The 19400-nt window shown below is 36.7% G+C and overlaps 1 protein-coding gene across 1 annotated transcript in view; it reads left to right on the top strand.

The window, feature by feature from the left end:
- The window catches only part of LOC311095806 (uncharacterized protein), an 18911-nt gene extending 655 nt beyond the window's left edge, over positions 1-18256 (top strand). The window contains exons 2-6 of the mRNA XM_084134608.1: positions 5641-9104; positions 10261-10354; positions 14649-14698; positions 15036-15094; positions 16895-18256. Of these exons, the coding sequence (XP_083990734.1) occupies positions 5646-9104; positions 10261-10354; positions 14649-14698; positions 15036-15080 (3648 nt within the window). The 5' untranslated portion in view covers positions 5641-5645 and the 3' untranslated portion in view covers positions 15081-15094; positions 16895-18256. The remainder of the gene's footprint in view (positions 1-5640; positions 9105-10260; positions 10355-14648; positions 14699-15035; positions 15095-16894) is intronic.
- The last annotated feature ends 1144 nt before the right edge of the window (positions 18257-19400 follow it).

The raw sequence follows: 19400 nt of genomic DNA, 5'->3' as shown, positions 1-19400 counted from the left end.
GTGTAAATATCTTGACAAAGTACTATGGTAATACTTCACCGTGGTATATATTTGGTATTCAACAAACAGGTCAAAGACAATACATCTAACTTTTGGTAGTATAATGAAATAAATGTATTATATTTTGTTTCAGAAAAAGTTTTTCTTTAATATTTTTGTAATTTGAGGGGATTTCGTGGTACTAGACTATATTTACAACTTAATTATGCACTGTTTATTTCTATATAAAATACAAATATTAGAAAATAAATATTTAATGTTATTTTAAATTAATACAGTGTTTAAGTTATCAAGAGTAAAGATATTTAAAATCTGGCTGGAGAAATAAAGGAAATATTCCTCATTTGCTTTCAGACAATTAATTTCATTAAGTTTTGCATTTGTATATATATATATATATATAACACACACACTCACATATTTTTTTATTTATTTTATTATTTATTTAAAAACATAATTTGGTAATGTGGTATATATTAAAATGTATAGGTATGACTTCTGTTAAGTGCAATACGTTACTTTATTATGCCTGCTTGTCTTTTCTAAGCAATGCTCTTCAGTGCACAAAAGCTCTTGCGTAATATTTCCACTGTTTTGCAAACGTCACCAACACTGATTGCATAAATTTAATGTGGTTTACATCTGATATTAAGTAGTGTGTTGATAATTTAGGGGAACATTAACATCATTTATTTAATAATTTTCCAAAGTGCAAATTAAAAACCTATTTCTTCGGCATATCACCAGCTGTGGAGAGTCTAACTGATCTTTGTTTTTGTTTTTTAATATTATTATTTTTAATGTTTTTATTTTTTAAGTCAAGACAAATTTATTTGTATAACACTTTTCACAATACACATTGTTTCAAAGTAGCTTTACAGAATACATAATGATGTTTATGTTTAAAATACCTTAATATCTTCATCACATTTTGCAGATCAGAGCTGAGTGATAATATAGTTTATATTTTGCAACAAAATAAACAATCAAGCAGTTTAGATTTGCTATATAGTGCAATGGATTTGCTTAACCCTCATGTGGTGTTCAAAACCCTATAACACCTGTGGTCTTCCCGGGTCAAAATGACCCGCCTATAAAAAATAGCTTATAAATCACTCATTATACCATATTTTCACCCAATCTTGGAATCAATCTTTTTGTCAACTTGTTCTCTTTCAATTAGGACTGGTTTTATATTTCTATTTGCATCTAATTAATCGTAGGCCTCATTTATTTGACAGTAGGGATCTAATTTTTTGAGTAAAAAAAACATTATTTTTGAATATTTTTGAATAATTTTGGAAATATTAAATGAAATCTGAAGAAAATTGGCACTGTTTATCACACTAGTCTACTTTAATTTTTCACCAGGAATTTTGTTTTGAAAAACTTTTATTTTGTACAAAATGGCACATTGTCACACTTGTGGTCTTCCCGGATCAAAATGACCCGCCTATAAAAATAGCTTATAAATCACTCATTATACCACATTTTCACCCAATCTTGGATTCAATCTTTTTGTCAACTTGTTCTCTTTCAATTAGGACTGGTTTTATATTTCTATTTGCATCTATTTAATTTATAGGCCTCATTTATTTGACAGTAGGGATCTCATTTTTTTAGTAAAAAAAACATTATTTTTGATTAATTTTGGAAATATTAATTGAAATCTGAAGAAAATTGGCACTGTTTATCACACTAGTCTACTTTAATTTTTCACCAGGAATTTTGTTTTGAAAAACTTTTATTTTGTACAAAATGGCACATTGTCACACTTGTGGTCTTCCCGGGTCAAAATGACCCGCCTATAAAAAATAGCTTATAAATCACTCATTATACCATATTTTCACCCAATCTTGGATTCAATCTTTTTGTCAACTTGTTCTCTTTCAATTAGGACTGGTTTTATATTTCTATTTGCATCTAATTAATTGTAGGCCTCATTTATTTGACAGTAGGGATCTCATTTTTTGAGTAAAAAAAACATTATTTTTGATTAATTTTGGAAATATTAAATGAAATCTGAAGAAATTGGCACTGTTTATCACACTAGTCTACTTTAATATTTCACCAGGAATTTTGTTTTGAAAAACTTTTATTTTGTACAAAATGGCACATTGTCACACTTGTGGTCTTCCCGGGTCAAAATGACCCGCCTATTAAAAATAGCTTATAAATCACTCATTATACCATATTTTCACCCAATCTTGGATTCAATCTTTTTGTCAACTTGTTCTGTTTCAATTAGGACTGGTTTTATATTTCTATTTGCATCTGATTAACCGTAGGCCTCATTTATTTGAGAGTAGGCATCTCATTTTTTGAGTAAAAAAAACATTATTTTTGAATAATTTTGGAAATATTAAATAAAATCTGAAGAAAATTGGCACTGTTGATCACACTAGTCTACTTTAATTTTTCACCAGGAATTTTGTTTTGAAAAACTTTTATTTTGTACAAAATGGCACAGAATTACACTTGCGGTGTTCCACTGGGCCATTGAGGGCCATTGTTTCAATGGGCCATTGAAAGTGAATGGGAGAGACTGAAACATTTTCAGGAGCATGTTCATTGTTTATGTACACATATGAGCATGTGATGGATTATGGTGAGTTTGGGCTCTTTTTAATCTTAACAATCTCATGTAAATAATGATGTGCCATTTTCCACAATTTATGCATGCTTCATTGAGTTATGAGTTAAAACGCGACATAAGTGCTAGGCTACATCTATATTCAAGGCTCTGTGAGCGCCTGTGGGGGTTTGTGTGTTACAACTCCATTAGGAATATCTTTAGATCTGAGTGATGGATTATGCTGAGTTTGGGCTCTTTTTAATTGTGATAGTCTACTGAAAATAATGATGTACATTTTTCTACGATCTGTGCATGCTTCGTGAAGTTATGAGCAAAAACCAAACGTGAGAGCTTCATGAGTATATACTTGGCTAGGTACGTCTGTGGTATTTTTTGTGTTAGAGTTCCATGAGGAATATCTTTAGATCTTATTGATGGAATATATTGAGTTTGGGCTCTTTTTAATCGTGAGCTCCTGCTGTAAATAACGATGTGTCATTTTCCATGATCGATGTATGTTTCATGAAGTTACGAGTAAAAAGGCCAAGTCTAAGCTACCTTGCTTGGCTATGTGAGTCTGTGTGTCTGTAGTATTTTTTGTGTTAGAACTCCATGAGGAATATCTTTAGTTCTGAGTGATGGATTATGTTGAGTTTGGACTCATTTTAATTGTAAGCATCTGCTGTAAATAATGATGTGTCATTTTCCACAATCGGAGCATGTTTCATGAAGTTACGAGCGGAAATGTGTCTAAAATTGTACCATCCATGTATGGTTTACACATGGGTCTCTTGAAGGGCTTCTTTTACAAAAATCTCACTCAAGTTTAGTAAAAAGCCTGAAACAATTATGCTTGCTGTATTCTACAAATTGAGACCTTTCAAATGACATATGACACAGGACTATCTGAGCTGTATTATGTATTTGACATATTGCTGAATGTAGTACAAAAAAGTAGTTTATAAATTATGAATTTGTTTTTTTTCTATTTATCAGCAAATAACTCAGCACTACTTAGGAGTTTATCAAATTGGCTACATTCATTGTAAATTTCAGACTCTAAGCTTTCAAATGACACCTATTTTAAGTTGATCAAGGTAATAGTTTTGAAAAATATTATGATTATTTATTTCGCAGCTAGGTGGCGCCTGCGGGGGAACACTCTGTTTTAGAGTGATAACTCAGCTCTCGTTAGGAGTTGATCAAAGTGATTAGGTGCATTTAAAAGCTGAGATTCTAAGCTTTAAAATGATACCTATTTTGTGTTGTTCCATTCATTTTTTGCATTGGTCTCTCCCATTCACTTTCAATGGCCCATTGAAACAATGGCCCACAATGGCCCTCAATGGCCCAGTGGAACACCACAAGTGTAACTCTGTGCCATATTGTACAAAATAAAAGTTTTTCAAAACAAAATTCCTGGTGAAAAATTAAAGTACACTAGTGTGATCAACAGTGCCAATTTTCTTCAGATTTTATTTTATTTTTCCAAAAATTATTCAAAAATATTTTTTTTTTACTCAAAAAATGAGATGCCTACTCTCAGATAAATGAGGCCTACGATTAATCAGATGCAAATGGAAATACAAAACTAGTCCTAATTGAAAGAGAACAAGTTGACAAAAAGATTGAATCCAAGATTGGGTGAAAATATGGTATAATGAGTGCTTTATAAGCTATTTTTTATAGGCGGGTCATTTTGACCCGGGAAGACCACAAGTGTGACTATGTACCATTTTTTACAAAATAAAAGTTTTTCAAAACAAACTTCCCGTTGAAACATTAAAGTAGACTAGTGTGATCAACAGTACCAATTTAAAAAAAAAAAAAAAAAAAAATTCCAAAATTATTAAAAAATTACGTTTTTTTTACTCAAAAAATTAGATGCCTACTCTCAGATAAATGAGGTCCACAATTAATCAGATGCAAATGAAAATACAAAACCAGTCCTAATTGAACGAGAACAAGTTGACAAAAAGATTGAATCCAAGATTTGGTAAAAATATGGTATAATGAGTGATTTATAAGCTATTTTTTATGGGCGGGTCATTTTGACCCGGGAAGACCACAAGTGTAACAAGGTAACAAAACCACCCCTAAAAAAGTAAGAAAATTTTCAAAAAACATTTGAGAAGTAGTTATACCCTTTTGGAACAGAATCACTAAGTTTCAGTCCAATGCGATAACATTAACTAGTATTTTGGGGAAAAAGAAAATCTTCTCCGGGTCAAAATGACCCGAAGACCACAATTTGCTTAAATAGTTTATATTATGTTAGTATTTTGCATATGCAGGAAAAGTAGGGTGTACTTAAGATCCATCTTTTAATATATCGCTGGCAAATTTTCATTATTATTATTATTATCATCAACTCTGTTATTTTAGTTTTTGCATTTTATTGTTGTAAAACACATTGGTGAAATTGCATTGTTTTTAAAGAGAGAGTTCACCCAAAAATGATCATTCTGTCATAATTTTCTCATGTCGTTCCAAACCCTTAAGACTTTCGCTCATCTTCGGAACACAAATGAAGATTATCTTAAATGAAATTGAAAGTCTATTCACCCAAATCTCTAGTTTAATCCTAGTCTTCTGAAGAGACTCGATCACTTTATATGATGAACAGATTTAATTTAGATTTTTTCACATATAAACACGGAGCACTCAAGTATGGTAAACGGAAGCTCAATCGTACTTAACCTATTCATGTGGATTTATTTTATGAATAGACTTTCAATGTAGGCATAGAAATCTCTCAGATTTCATAAATATCTTCATTTGTGTTCTAAAGGTGAACAAAAGTCTTCTGGTTTTGGAACTAGGGATACACGATATATCGGCCACCATATCGGCATCGGACGATATACGATAATTTCTAATGTTATCGTTATCGGCCTGATGAGAACATTTTTCATATAGGTTTTCATATATAAAGAGTTATCGGTCAATTTTTATATCATGCATCCCTATTTGGAACGACATGAGGGTGAGTAAATGATGACAGAATTTTCATTTTTGGGTGAACTATCCCTAAATAAAACTGACAGTCCTGTTTCTTCTCCCAGTTGATATGGAAGAGCCTCCCAGCAACTCCGATGGTTTACAGCCTCAGGATCTGTCTGTCCTTCCCAACATCTTCGATCTGACGCGGAACAGAGAGGAATGCCTCTTAAAAGCGAATCCCATCGATGCCTTGCGTGTCGTGCAGACGCCGGGCTGGTTCGTCAATCCTGGGACCAGCAATGGGACGATTCTTCCCGAGAATGGCTCTGATTCGCTTCCCACAGAGCAGATCCAACCGGACGATGCGTTTTCCAACACGACCGTCATGCTATCATATCTGAGCCGGTCACATGTCTTCTCAGAACATTCCCCGGTTTACGGGGTTCCTTCGGCGTTCCTTCGTGCCTATGATCCCGGGAAAGACGTGGGAGACGAGGCGCTCCCGGTGGAGGTGGATCAACACTGTCTCCAGCAAGTTTCCGTTCCGGTCGGATTAGCATCTTGCGAGCCGTTCGGCTTCATGTCGCCGGCTCAAGTTGTGGAGAATGTAGCAGCGTTCTGCTATCTTCAACAACCTCCGGATATGGAAAACCTAGCTTTGGAAACGCTCAAGTCTTTACAAGCCGATCCCGGCGAGTGTAGGTTTCCCATCAGCATGGACGAACTTCAGAATGGAGCTGCTAATGGCCTGTGGAACGTCGGACCCTTCGAGGGAGGATTCCCGGAGGATAACGGCACGGATCCAGAGAGATTGTGTCCGAACGCAAACCCAGAGCTCGTCTTTCTCATCTCCAGATCCAAGGAGCCGGTCGTTTTACCAAACGAACCGGGAGCCGCGAGCTTCGCTGTGTCGTTAAACCAAGACTTCATTGGTCCATTAGAATCAATTTCAGGAGAGCAAATGGAGAATGTGTTGACTGATCCCGAAACACCTTCAGGAGAGCAAATGGAGAATTTGTTGACTGATCCCAAATCAACTTCAACAAGGCAAATTGGGAATGTGTTGACTGATGATTCCGAATCAACTCCAGCAGAGCAAATGGAGAATGTGTTGACTGATCCCGAATCACCTTCAACAAGGCTAATTGAGAATGTGTTGACTGATCCCAAATCACCTTCAGGAGAGCAAATTGGGAATGTGTTGACTGATGATCCCGAATCACCTTCAACAAGGAAAATTGGGAATGTGTTGACTGATGATCCCGAATCAACTCCAGCAGAGCAAATGGAGAATGTGTTGACTGATCCCGAATCACCTTCAACAAGGCTAATTGAGAATGTGTTGACTGATCCCAAATCACCTTCAGGAGAGCAAATTGGGAATGTGTTGACTGATGATCCCGAATCACCTTCAACAAGGCAAATTGGGAATGTGTTGACTGATGATCCCGAATCAACTCCAGCAGAGCAAATGGAGAATGTGTTGACTGATCCCGAATCAACTTCAGGAGAGCAAATGGAGAATATGTTGACTGATCCCAAATCAACTTCAGGAGAGCAAATTGGGAATGTGTTGACTGATGATCCCGAATCACCTTCAACAAGGCACATTGAGAATGTGTTGACTGATCCCGAATCACCTTCAGGAGAGCAAATGGAGAATGTGTTGACTGATGATCCCGAATCACCTTCAACAAGGCAAATTGGGAATGTGTTGACTGATGATTCCGAATCAACTCCAGCAGAGCAAATGGAGAATGCGTTGACTGATCCCGAATCAACTTCAGGAGAGCAAATGGAGAATATGTTGACTGATCCCAAATCAACTTCAGGAGAGCAAATTGGGAATGTGTTGACTGATGATCCCGAATCAACTCCAGCAGAGCAAATGGAGAATGTGTTGACTGATCCCGAATCAACTTCAGGAGAGCAAATGGAGAATATGTTGACTGATCCTGAATCAACTTCAGGTGAGCAAATGGAGAATGTGTTGACTGATCCCGAATCAACTTCAGCAGAGCAAATTGGGAATGTGTTGACTGATGATCCCGAATCAACTCCAGCAGAGCAAATTGGGAATGTGTTGACTGATCCCGAATCAACTTCAGGAGAGCAAATGGAGAATGTGTTGACTGATCCCGAATCAACTTCAGCAGAGCCAGTGGAGAATTTGTTGACTGATGATCCCGAATCAACTCCAGCAGAGCAAATTGGGAATGTGTTGACTGATCCTGAACCAACTCCAACAGAGCAAATTGGGAGTGTGTTGACTGATCCCGAACCAACTCCAGCAGAGCAAATGGAGAATATGTGGACGAGCGGAGAAGCAGTTGATGGGAAGCAAAAGCACGAAAAGGAGTCTGATCTCACAACAGAATTGTCCTGCGACAAACCAACCGAGTCCATCAACGGTGAATCTGCAGATCAAACAAACATTGATGCGTTCAAAACAAGCAATAGTTTGTCTTCGCTTGCCACCAAGAAGACATTCGAGAGGAAAACACTTCCTCCGAGAGCCCGGAGAGGCACAAGGATGGGAGCCATTGTTCAAAACATCCAACCCACCAGGTACAAATCGAGTCGCGTACGTGCAATAAAACCTCAGGCGAGGAAGTCCAAGGAAAACAAGTCCTCCACTTTGCTGGAAAGGATGCATGATGATGCAGAGGAAAAGACGGCATTGCATTTACAGAAAGAACGAACAGAAATCAGACGCTCACGGAGATGCCAAGAAAGATCTACCTCATCTTATGCAAAGACTTTAGATGCATTTTACCAATCAGCAAAGAAAAAGACAAGAAACTGTCATTCCGTAACAATCAGTCGCCCTGAAATCCCGCGAAAAGAAACGACCGCTAACAAACGTCCAACTTCGGCGAAGAAATCTCACGCTAGCAAACGGAAACGAAAGAAACACAAAAATAAAGTTGACCACACGTCCTTTTTCCAACCGCAGGAACCCGAGATTAAACTCAAATGTCTGAACTGCAAGGAAGAGAAGAAGGAGGTTCGGGACGAGAGCTTTTCGCCGTATGTACGCGTGCATCTCAAGGACTTTCCCACCTGTACGGTTGTGAACTATCCGGAGAACAAGCGCGGGAAGCGTTCGGCGTCTGCTGGGATTGTTTCGGGAATGATGCCTGCAAATCCGGGACTGCAGTACGGTCGAGTTTGCTCGGACGGCTCGCGGAACGACGTGCTAGTTTGTTGTCTCTGCAGGGGATCGTCGAACGTGAACGACCTTGGAGACTTGCATGGGCCGTATTTCCCTGAAGGCTACAAATCGGCCTCCAAAGTCATTCCCAATCCATTAGAGGAGGAGGGTAATAGTGACTCGGATCCGTCTTCTAGAGGCAATTGGACGAACTCTTTCCGCGAGTCGAGATGGAACGAGCCGTGTACTAGTCCAACAGCGAAGAAACCTAAGATGGACGCCGCCACTGATTGGTTTAGCCCTCCTGTGGTTCCTCTTGACGCTAACGAACACTGGCTCCACCAGGACTGTGCCGTATGGGCCACCGGCGTCTTTCTGGTTCGGGGGAAACTCTACGGGCTGGAGAAAGCCGTCAGGTTGGCGAAAGTGTCGGTAAGATTTCGGATACACAGATTCTTTAAAGGGATAGTTCACCCAAAAATGAAGATTAGCCCATGATTTTCTCACCCTGAAGCCATCCTAGGTGTATATGACATTCTTCTTCAGACGAACACAATCGGAGTTGTATTTAAAAAATGTCCTGGCTCTTCCAAGCGTTATAATGGAAGTGAATTGGTATATTTTTTTGGAAGTCCATCAAAGCGCATCTACTCATGATTAAAGTCCTCCACACGGCTCTTGCGGGGGTTAATAAAGGCCTTCTTAAGTGAAGCGGCGCGTTCGTGTAAGAAAAATATACATATTTAAAACTTAATCGTCTAAAATAACTAGCTTCATGCAAGTCGACTTACGCCACAAGAGTAACACTTGATGATGTATGATGTAGGAGTAGCATAAGCTTTGACACCTCTCGCGGTTCAAACACACAGGGCTGGGCAACCGCGTTCGTCATTACGTTGTACGTCAAGTTCAAGGGTTACTCTTTTGCTGTAAATCGATGCGAACAGCTGTCTGTTGGAAGCTAGTTATTTTAGTCGATAAAGTATTAAATATTTTTTCTTTTTTAAAGATTTCTTTTTTGGAGTTTTTCTTTTATTAGGATAGGACAGTAGCTAGACAGGAAGTGAGGTGGGAGAGAGAGAGTGGGCATGTGATCGGGAAAGGTCCATGAGCCGGGACTCGAACTCGGGTCGCCCGAAGCACAACGGCGCTACATGCCGGCACACTTGCCCACAAGGCTATCGACACCGAGAAATATGGATTTTTTTCTTACACAAATGCATCGCTTCACTTCAGAAGGCATTTATTAACCCCCGCAGAGCCTGTGGAGCACTTTTATGATGGATAGATGCGCTTTTATGATGGACAGATGCGCTTTTATGATGGACAGATGCGCTTTTATGATGGATAGATGCACTTTGAATGACTTCCAAAAATATATACCCATTGACTCCCATTATAAAGCTTGGAAGAGCCAGGACATTTTTTAATATAACTCTGATTGTATTCGTCTGAAAGAAGAATGTCATATACACCTAGGATGACTTCAGGGTGAGTAAATCATGGGGTCGTTTTCAGTTTTTGGGTGAACTATCCCTTTAACATCAAACGTTCTGCATTAATGACACTCAATTGTTTGTTTCTCCAGGTTTGTTCGACGTGCCAAAAACAGGGAGCAACGTTGGGATGCGTTTTCAAAGGCTGCCTGAACAAATATCACTACATGTGTGCCGTTCAGTCAGGTGAGAGACACGACAAGGATGATGTTGCACAATACACGCATGTTGTAGGGTTTATTTTGCAAGCTAATTTTTAATTAGTCTTAAAGTTAAAGCACCTGTAGTCAATAATGTTATCCCTTAAAACTTTGATCACCAAAATGACATATTTAAACGTTTTTTCCTTGAAAAAAAAGTAATTGCCTTTATATCAATATCTTGAATGTAACTCGACACCCTTCCCTCATTTAGTATACACGGTTCTATGAATATGCAAATGAGCCCCGCCTCCACTCACTCACTCAGCTCAGAGATCCATTGGTTGACGATCACACGTTGATCTGATTGGTTACAAGGTAGTTTGTGACGTCAGAAACACCAGCGATTTCAAAGCGTGTTTTTGAGACTGTCTTTGGTTCACTGCAGTTTTAAGGAGAAAATACCCAAAAAAGAGAAAAAATGGCTTCAGAAAGAAATTTTTACACAGAGATTGGTAGATCTTTTAGTAAAATCGGCTGACTTAAGCAATATTTGTTGTATTATATGCCAGTGGTGACAAAGCACTTCTTGTGTGTTTTGCCTCAAGTTTGCATGCCTGTCTTAATGTCAGATTCAAATATCAGGTGAAAATGGTAATTTTGACCCTCCTTTTGATTACTCAAGTCAATATACATCCATTACATGTAATATTTTGGCTTTCTTCTTCAAGTTTTTTATGTTTTTATAATCAAAATCAAAAAAATGTATCCAGGTTGAGTTGACACCGAATGAGCCGATAGTTGTGCTGTGGTTATTGGGCCTTTAGTCTTAGTTCTGTGTGAAATGTCCATCTTAACTTTTTCACATTTAGACCGATAGTTTTAGTTGACTAATGCTCGGGTTCACAGACAAAGCCGAAACCTAATCCTGGCTTAATCTAAGCTCTGTCTGTGAAACCAGGCCTGAAAGTCTGGGAATTTGAATCTAGTTTTTAATCAAAGAAAAAAATATTTTTTTAGTCATGCTGCATAATCGTTAAACTCATAATTGCAACTATTTTCTCAAAATTGTAGTCTTGATTACTGATCATGATTGATGTCATGTTGAGAAAAAAAATATTTTTACACTCGCACTTTCACCTGTAAACGCATATCAAGAGAATGTCACGTCATGGTTTATTTTACTTATGAACTCTAGTTCCCTCTTTTATAATATTATCATATAAATGTACACTCTACATTATAAAAACTAGTAGAAACAGTAAAATTTCCGATAGGAATTCTAAATTACATTATTGTTATTCTATTAACCCTCTGAGGTCTGAGCTGTTTTCTGGGCCCTGGAGGTGTTCTGACATGCTCTGACATTTCTGGTTATTTCTGTTACTTGTGACATTTTCATGGCTAAAGTCTAATTACACTGTATTCAGCACAAACTCTGCTACAATAATATATCAGCAGCATGTATGTAAAAGTTTGTAGTTTTGAGATAATGACATTTATGCGTGGTTTTTGAAAATACAAAAAAAAATTCTCACTGAAATAAGGCCATGAAACCCATACTGATTATTTCTTCACAAGACTTTTGAAAATTGTATGACGTAGCCTAGAATATTTGCTGCAAAACTATGTGAAAATCACCCTGACTGCTCATTCAGATAAGACAATATATTGATTTAAAAATTTTACGACGTGTTTTGTGTGAAAAAGCCTTATGCGAGAGCTCATTAATATGTAAGCTTTTCTCACCTGAGAAAGACAAAGAACCTCCCCTAACGGCCCTATTAGGAGCTATCAGGCCCCTATCATTCTGAGCAACCTTGCACAATACTGTAAATGAGGAGATTTAAAAAATAATGGCTTTTAAATTGTTTGGATTTATTTACAACACAACATAATCCAAAGATACACAACAAATGCCAAAAAAGCACTTCAAAGACAGAGACCTTTGTGCCATTCCTAAAAACATTGTACATACCTTTCATTTCCAAGATTTTCACTTTACCATGTTCACGTACTGAGACTCATGTGAATGTTGAAGTCCTCAGTGGCATCTGGGACCTGAAAAAAAAAAAAGTGAACATACTGATATCAAGAGAAAGGCCTGCACGATTTTGGAAATAAATATTAGATTTTTCTGGTTAAAATTGCTTTTTAAAATTCCTTTTTAAAATTCACAGAATACACACACACACACACGTTTCCAACGATATATAATATAATGAACACCAGGTTTGTTGTGCCTTGTAGGCATAAGGTATATGCGCAGTGCGGATAAAATAATAATAACAATAAATAACCTATAGCAGCCTATAAATCTTCCAAAAGAAGCTAGAGAAAAATATATTGATTATCATGTTACTTCAAATGTTTCCATCCGTTATGATGATATGAAATGAGATAATAATAAAAACATGAAGCCGTTTGGTGCGTTTTGCTTTCATCCAAAATATGATACATTCAAACGCGATCGCTTGCAAAATATGATACATTCAAACGCGATCGCTTGCAAAATATGATACATTCAAACGCGATCGCTTGCAAAATATGATACATTCAAACGCGATCACTCTCAAATATAAAACATTATGGTTACCATAAACATATCTATGTTTGAGCAGATATCCACAAACACAGTAAACACGGGTCTAAATATTATAATATTCCCCATATATCTAGCAACAGTTCAGCTGCAACGTGACATTTATGCAACAATAACAAACTAGGCTATGTAAGAATTTCTTACCTTATCTTTCTTGTCTTCAAATCGCGTTCTTCTTCTTCTGAGGTAGCCTAAATCCAATGTAAGCTCAGGCACGTCTTTCAAACTCGACGAAAAGTGAAGTGAAGTGTTTTGTTGTTGAGGTAACGAGCGCGTTCGCGTTCCATGTGGAGATTTGCATGTGAATATCTTTTGCGCGAGTAGGCGTGGCCAAATTAACTGTAATGAGCAAGCGTTTGAGAAGCTGGACATCTTGTTGGTTTTATACAAATTACTTAAACAGAGAATATTTGTTTTCGTTTTGAATCCGATCATTTAAAAGTACACACTTAAATGTTTATAAAGGTATATGGCTCATAAATGTGTGACAAGTATTCGCTGAGTTTTGTTTCAGTTTATAGACGTGCTCAAGAAAAAAAAGTTCACCGCGACGGAGAGGCAGAACGCACACCCTGTTTATTTTCTTTATTTTACAAAAGCACAATGTTTTGATTTGATTGTAATTGGACACATACAAAAGGAGAAATATCACAGATTCTTTTTTTATATTTCTTTTTTCTGTATGACCATAAATGATGGAGTAATTTAAGTTTATAGTGCTACAATGTGGAGAAAATCCGGCAAAACGCGTCGGCGCGTTTGTCGACCTCAGAGGGTTAAAACAAAAGCAAAAAAGACTGTATTGTCACACACAGGTTACGTAAGTGCATTTACACCGCAACCACATTTCGCAAACAATATATTTATTACAGTTTATGCAGATTTAGTCACAAGCAGCTTGTGAAGGAACACAGACTGAGCAGAATATCTCAACATCAGCGCTTTATTCTCATGGTTGCCAGATTGCAAAGATTAAATAAAACACTGGGAAGATCTGGCAACCGCAGGCGTGGAGGCTTGTTAAAACAGTCTATAATATTTTTGCTGCCTATCTTTTTTTTTTTTGAAGAAGAAGAAAATGTAGATGTATTTTGGAAAAGTTTTTATTTTTAAGTTACTTTTTAGTCTTTTTTTCATCAACAGTATTGCATGTTACAGTATATAGTCACAGTGATGTCGTCTCGTCTTAGTCGTGGAGAACAGGATTTAACGCATTGCATTGTTTGGAAACAGGCCTTTTGATGGCGATCTGCCTGTGAACAGCTGCGTGTGTGTGTGTGTGTTTAGCAGACGTGTTTAAACCTGTGCTCAGACACGCATTGAAATAGACACGGGAAATAAGCGTGTGAATCTGCCCATGCATGAAAGAAATGATGTAATTGAGTCTTTTCTTCATGAAAAGTGGAGACAACAGTTGATGTTTTAGCAGTTACTGAGTTCAGAACAACACTGAGATTTCAGAGCATCTATCCTCTCTGGTTTTTGTTTTTATAATGTGTGTGTGTGTGTATATATGTATATGTGTATATGTATTATGTGTTTATTTTATTTTTTTATATGAAGTGTTATGAGTTGGATTTAAACTGTAAACCTGGGAAAGATAATCTTACGTTAGAGATTTTCATGATGATTTGCTGGTATCTTCCTAAAGGGTTTATATTTTCCTTAGTTTGTTTGTTTTGCTGTATACTTCATTCTCTTCAGGACTAACTGATGTGTTTCCTCATCTTTATTATAGGTTGTGTATTAAATGAGGATAATTTCTCAATGAAATGCAGAAAGCACAAGGTACATGTATAATTTTTTTCTACCTTTTTCTAGATGACAAAGTATTTAAAGTCCCCCTGTAGCCAATCATTGTATCCCTTAAAACTCATCTTTGATCACCAAAACGACATTTAAACGGTTTCATATATCTTGAATGTAACTCGACACCCTTGCCTCATTTAGTATACGTGGTTCTCTGATTATGCAAATGAGCCCCGCCTCCACTCACTCACTCAGCTCAGAGATAGAAACAACATTAAAAGCCACAAGATTTTCACCACAGGGGGATTTTAAGTATTAGATTTGTAAATTTATTTTTAATTGAGTATTTTAAAATGTAATGTTTTCCTCTGATTAGAACAAGTCGATTAAAGGATCATCGTATGGTCAGATCAACAGGTGACACTGGAGGAAGAGGTTTGAGCTCGATCTGCACTCTTTAAACACACTTCTCTTAATGTCCTCTCTCTTTTGCACTACATGCACATAAATCAAAAGTATATGCATGAGTTTTTATGTTTAGTTAGATTCCCTCTCTTTTATATAGTCTGTATTTATATATGTTTATATGTATTTTAACACGAATCGTTCCTCTGTCAAAACTGCATTGTTGAGAGAAAAAAAGACACATCAGTGGAAAAGTCACTTTTTATTATTACATTCAAAAATAATGTCAAATATCATTAAACAAAACATTTACAAACATCATTAACACTATAAACGTATTTTAGTCCTCCTCACTCCAGCAAATCCATTTAATGGTGTTCAAGGAACACTTTACAGTAAGGTCCTGTCGGCTGACGTTTAGTAATGCATTAACTAATAATGAGCACTACAGTATTTATTACTTGGTTAAATCCGGTTAATAAAAACACAGCTGTTCATTGTTAGTTCATATTAACTCAGATCCACTGAATAATATTAAAAGATACAACTTTAGTAAATGTTGAAATGAACAGTGTTTAGTTAACTCTTTCCTCGCCATTGACAATTTTCCAGATTTCCTTATTTTCGCTGTTATACTGTAGGGGGCGCTATTACACATCAACTGAAGGAGTACAGAATCTCCAGATCAAAACACAGGAGAAGCAGCAGAAACAAGCGATATGTAATCATGTGCATATGTAAAATAATGCGATCATCAACATTAAACAGCATATAAATCAAAACTGCCAAATGTTACAGAATGAAATGTCGACTCAGGACCGTGAAGCTTTGAGGTGTTGATGGACTCGATCGACTGCATCTGTGTTTTGATCATCTTTCTGAATATGATCCAGATGTATTCTTTGACAAAACGTGATTTTCTCAGCTTTTTTTGCTCAAAATGGTGCTTTTTAATGAAACTCACATTCAAGTGTTGATAAAAAAAGAATGCGTGAAGCTTAAATTAAACAGGTTTGTTTGTTTAAAGAAGAGGGTCTGTTCTTTCTTTTGATATATGTGACCCTGGACCACAAAACCAGTCACATGGGTACGTTTTTTGAAATTGAGATGTATACATCATATAAAAACTGAATAAATAAGCTTTCCATTGATGTCTGGTTTGTTAGGCTGGGACAATATTTGAAGATCTGGAATCTGAGGGTGCAAGAAAATCGAAACATTGAGAAAATCTCTTTTAAAGTTGTGCATTAATGTTGGCGATTGTGCTGCATTCACTCACAAAAATACATGTTTTATATATTTACAGTAGGAAATTTACAAAATATCTTCAAGGAACATGATCTTTACTTAATATCCTTATGATTTTTGGCATGAAAGAAAAATGGATAATTTTGACCCATATTGTTGGCTATTATTCCCACAGATAAACCCGTGCGACTCGTGACTGGTTCTGGGATCCAGGGTCACATGTTGCATGTTCAGATATTCATACAACAAAATATTCTGGGGGCCATGAATGAAACTTTTATGAAAATGATCAAAAACGCTGGCGGGGAAAGAGTTAACTAATGTAATTACTAATGTTAACCAATGAAAACTTACTGTAAAGTGTTACCGCTATTCAGAACAGGTATGAAAAATACAAGTATAAAACAAACATGAATTATAGTGGGATTTATTATAAGCGGCAAGCCTATTAAATTTAAACTGAAACTACCGGCGTAAAAATATATGCACTATAAATAAAACTAACACATGCACACGTTTGGATCCGAGCAGAATGAGGGAAGCGTGAGCCATGTGTTAATGTCCTCTTCGTCCTCCCCATAGAGTGACCTCTGACCTCCAGCGCGTGTTCCTGTTGGACCTTCAGAATCGAAGGCCTTGATGATTCTCTTGCACTCCTCAGCATCGCTCACTGGCACTCGACACTCGGACTCAGAGCGGCACATCGAGAGACTGAACCTCCACAGCGCATCACCGTTCATGTGCCATGTTCAACATGCTTTTTCACAATATTGGGTTTTCATATTTATATCTGGGGGCAAAATTATTGTTATATAATAATTCTTTTTTTTTTAAATCAATTTTTGGTTTATTCTGTCTTAATTTATGAACTGAATTTTAAATGCCCTGCTTGTCAGGATGTAAATCCCTCTTCATAATCATCACTATATATCCAGTCGCATGGAAAATCGTTCTTTACAAAACAACGTTTCCAGAAGCTGAAGTGAGGAAAGCAGAGGGTTTATGAAAGCAATGTTGAAAGGCACTTTGTGTAAAAAAAAAAAAAAAAACACAAAAAATGGGAAATTAAGTTTTTTTTGTCGAAGATGATTTTATTAATTTCTGAATTCAAGGCCAAAATTCCAGTGTTTGATCCACCAGTTCTTCCTGTTCGACGCCACATTTACACTCGGAATGCGTCTCCACATGTTCAGCTGCATTAACTGTATGATTCACAAACATGATTTATTGTAAGAAATGCTGAATATTAGTGTTCCACAGAAATCTGAATATACATGCGGTGGATACTCTTGTTGGTTCTGTGCACTTCAACACGTCTCCTGGACATAATCCATATCTTGCGGACGGATAACGAGTATAAGTAATGACACGTTATCTTGATGACCTGTAGGAAAGTTCATGCATTTGTTTTTGCTCATCTTTGACTTCTGAAAGCATTCATTTGGACATTGCACAATAAGTATTTCCATTCAACGTTTGTGAAATGCTGAACTACTTTTTTGTATTAAAAGTGGGTTTCTTAATTTGTTGCTGCCTTGCTAAGACAAATCAGTGTATTTATGATTTTCACCCAGAAAGCACTTCTTTTATTTGTAATGAGAGACACGGGGATGTCGAGACGCAGTGCATTAAAGTGTAGAGATTATATGTTTCAGTATTTCTGTCCAAAGTTTAGGATGAATCTGGAGTCTCTGCCTGACGAACTGACGTCTGTTTGTGCCAAACTTTAGTTTTTCTAACTTGAATGAATTGTCATGTTTTGGCATCACACCAAATGCACCAAAAACATTATTTGTGTTTCTCAAATGTTTTAAATCTTAATCTCAGGGTTGAGCAGGGTTCTGTTGTGTTGTTGTCCACATTCTTTCCCCAAAATGTATTTATCTTGAGCTGACTGAGCCGAGCTGGTCAGCGTAATAAACTGGCTTCTTTTATTTTGCCTAACTGGTCTCACACTCATTTGTATTTGCTCATATACTGGTAATCGTATGTATTCATATCATTTTCCTGTATTTTCACATGTTTTTAGCCAGAGACTCAAACCTGCAAAAACAAACACGTGCACATTTTAGTCGAGATTTATTTCCGAATAAATCTGAACTTACAGGAAGACAGTTGTATTGCAAAGACAGGATTGAGACGGGTTTCAGAGTTTGTTTCCGACAGCTGAAACCAAATCAAAGTGACATGACTAAGCTTTTACTCCCAATACATGTTGAAAGCTCATGCAGACGTGTAGCGTAACACTCTACAATAAGGTTCATTAGTTAACATCAACTAAGAATGAACAATACTTCTACAGCACTTATTAATCTTAGTTCATATTAATTTCAACATTTACTAATACGTTATTAAAATCAAAGGTTGTATTAGTTAACATTAGTTAATGCACTGTGAACTAACATGAACAAAGAATGAACAGCTGGATTATTATTAACTAACTTTAAGAAAGATTAATAAATACTGTAACAAATGTATTGCTCATTGTTAGATGATGCAGTAACTAATGAACTTTATTGTAAAGTGTTACCAATAAAACACATAAAGACAAACTATAGTAATTCCAATAAAAACAACTTCGCCCAGCTAACAAAACACAGTCTAAGAACGTCGTGCCAACGTTCCCATTAAGTTATGAAAGCGTTCGTTCTGCATTTTCTCCGAACGTTCCAAACATTCCGTTTCTTCTTGGTTACGGAATGTTACATTTTATTGGAACGTTCCTTTTGAATGTTGTCTGAACATTATAAAATAAGTTCTAAGTAACATTATTTTGATGTTGAGGTTTTACAGACATTATTAGGGGTGTGTTTCCTAAAAGCATCGTTAGCCAACTATGGTCGCAAGTTTCATCGTTATCAGCAGTTCAACGAGTCGGTGTTTCCCGAAACTATTCGCAAACAGCGTCGCAGAGTTGTGTGTGTGAACGACAGATCTCGACCTGTGGTTAGAAGAAGAGTTTCTAGTTTTCAAGACATGTGGACTCAATAAATCTGTCTTTTATTTAGAATACATACAAATGTCATTTACGTCTTTTAGTTCGTCGAGAGATTTAAAGTGTTGTTTCTGAAGAGTGCGCATGTGTGAA

Source organism: Abramis brama (genome assembly GCF_963993115.1).
Source record: "Abramis brama genome assembly, chromosome: 14".
Taxonomy (NCBI): Eukaryota; Metazoa; Chordata; class Actinopteri; order Cypriniformes; family Leuciscidae; genus Abramis; species Abramis brama.
Note: the sequence above shows the minus strand (reverse complement) of the source record. Positions and strands in the feature narration are given on the sequence as shown.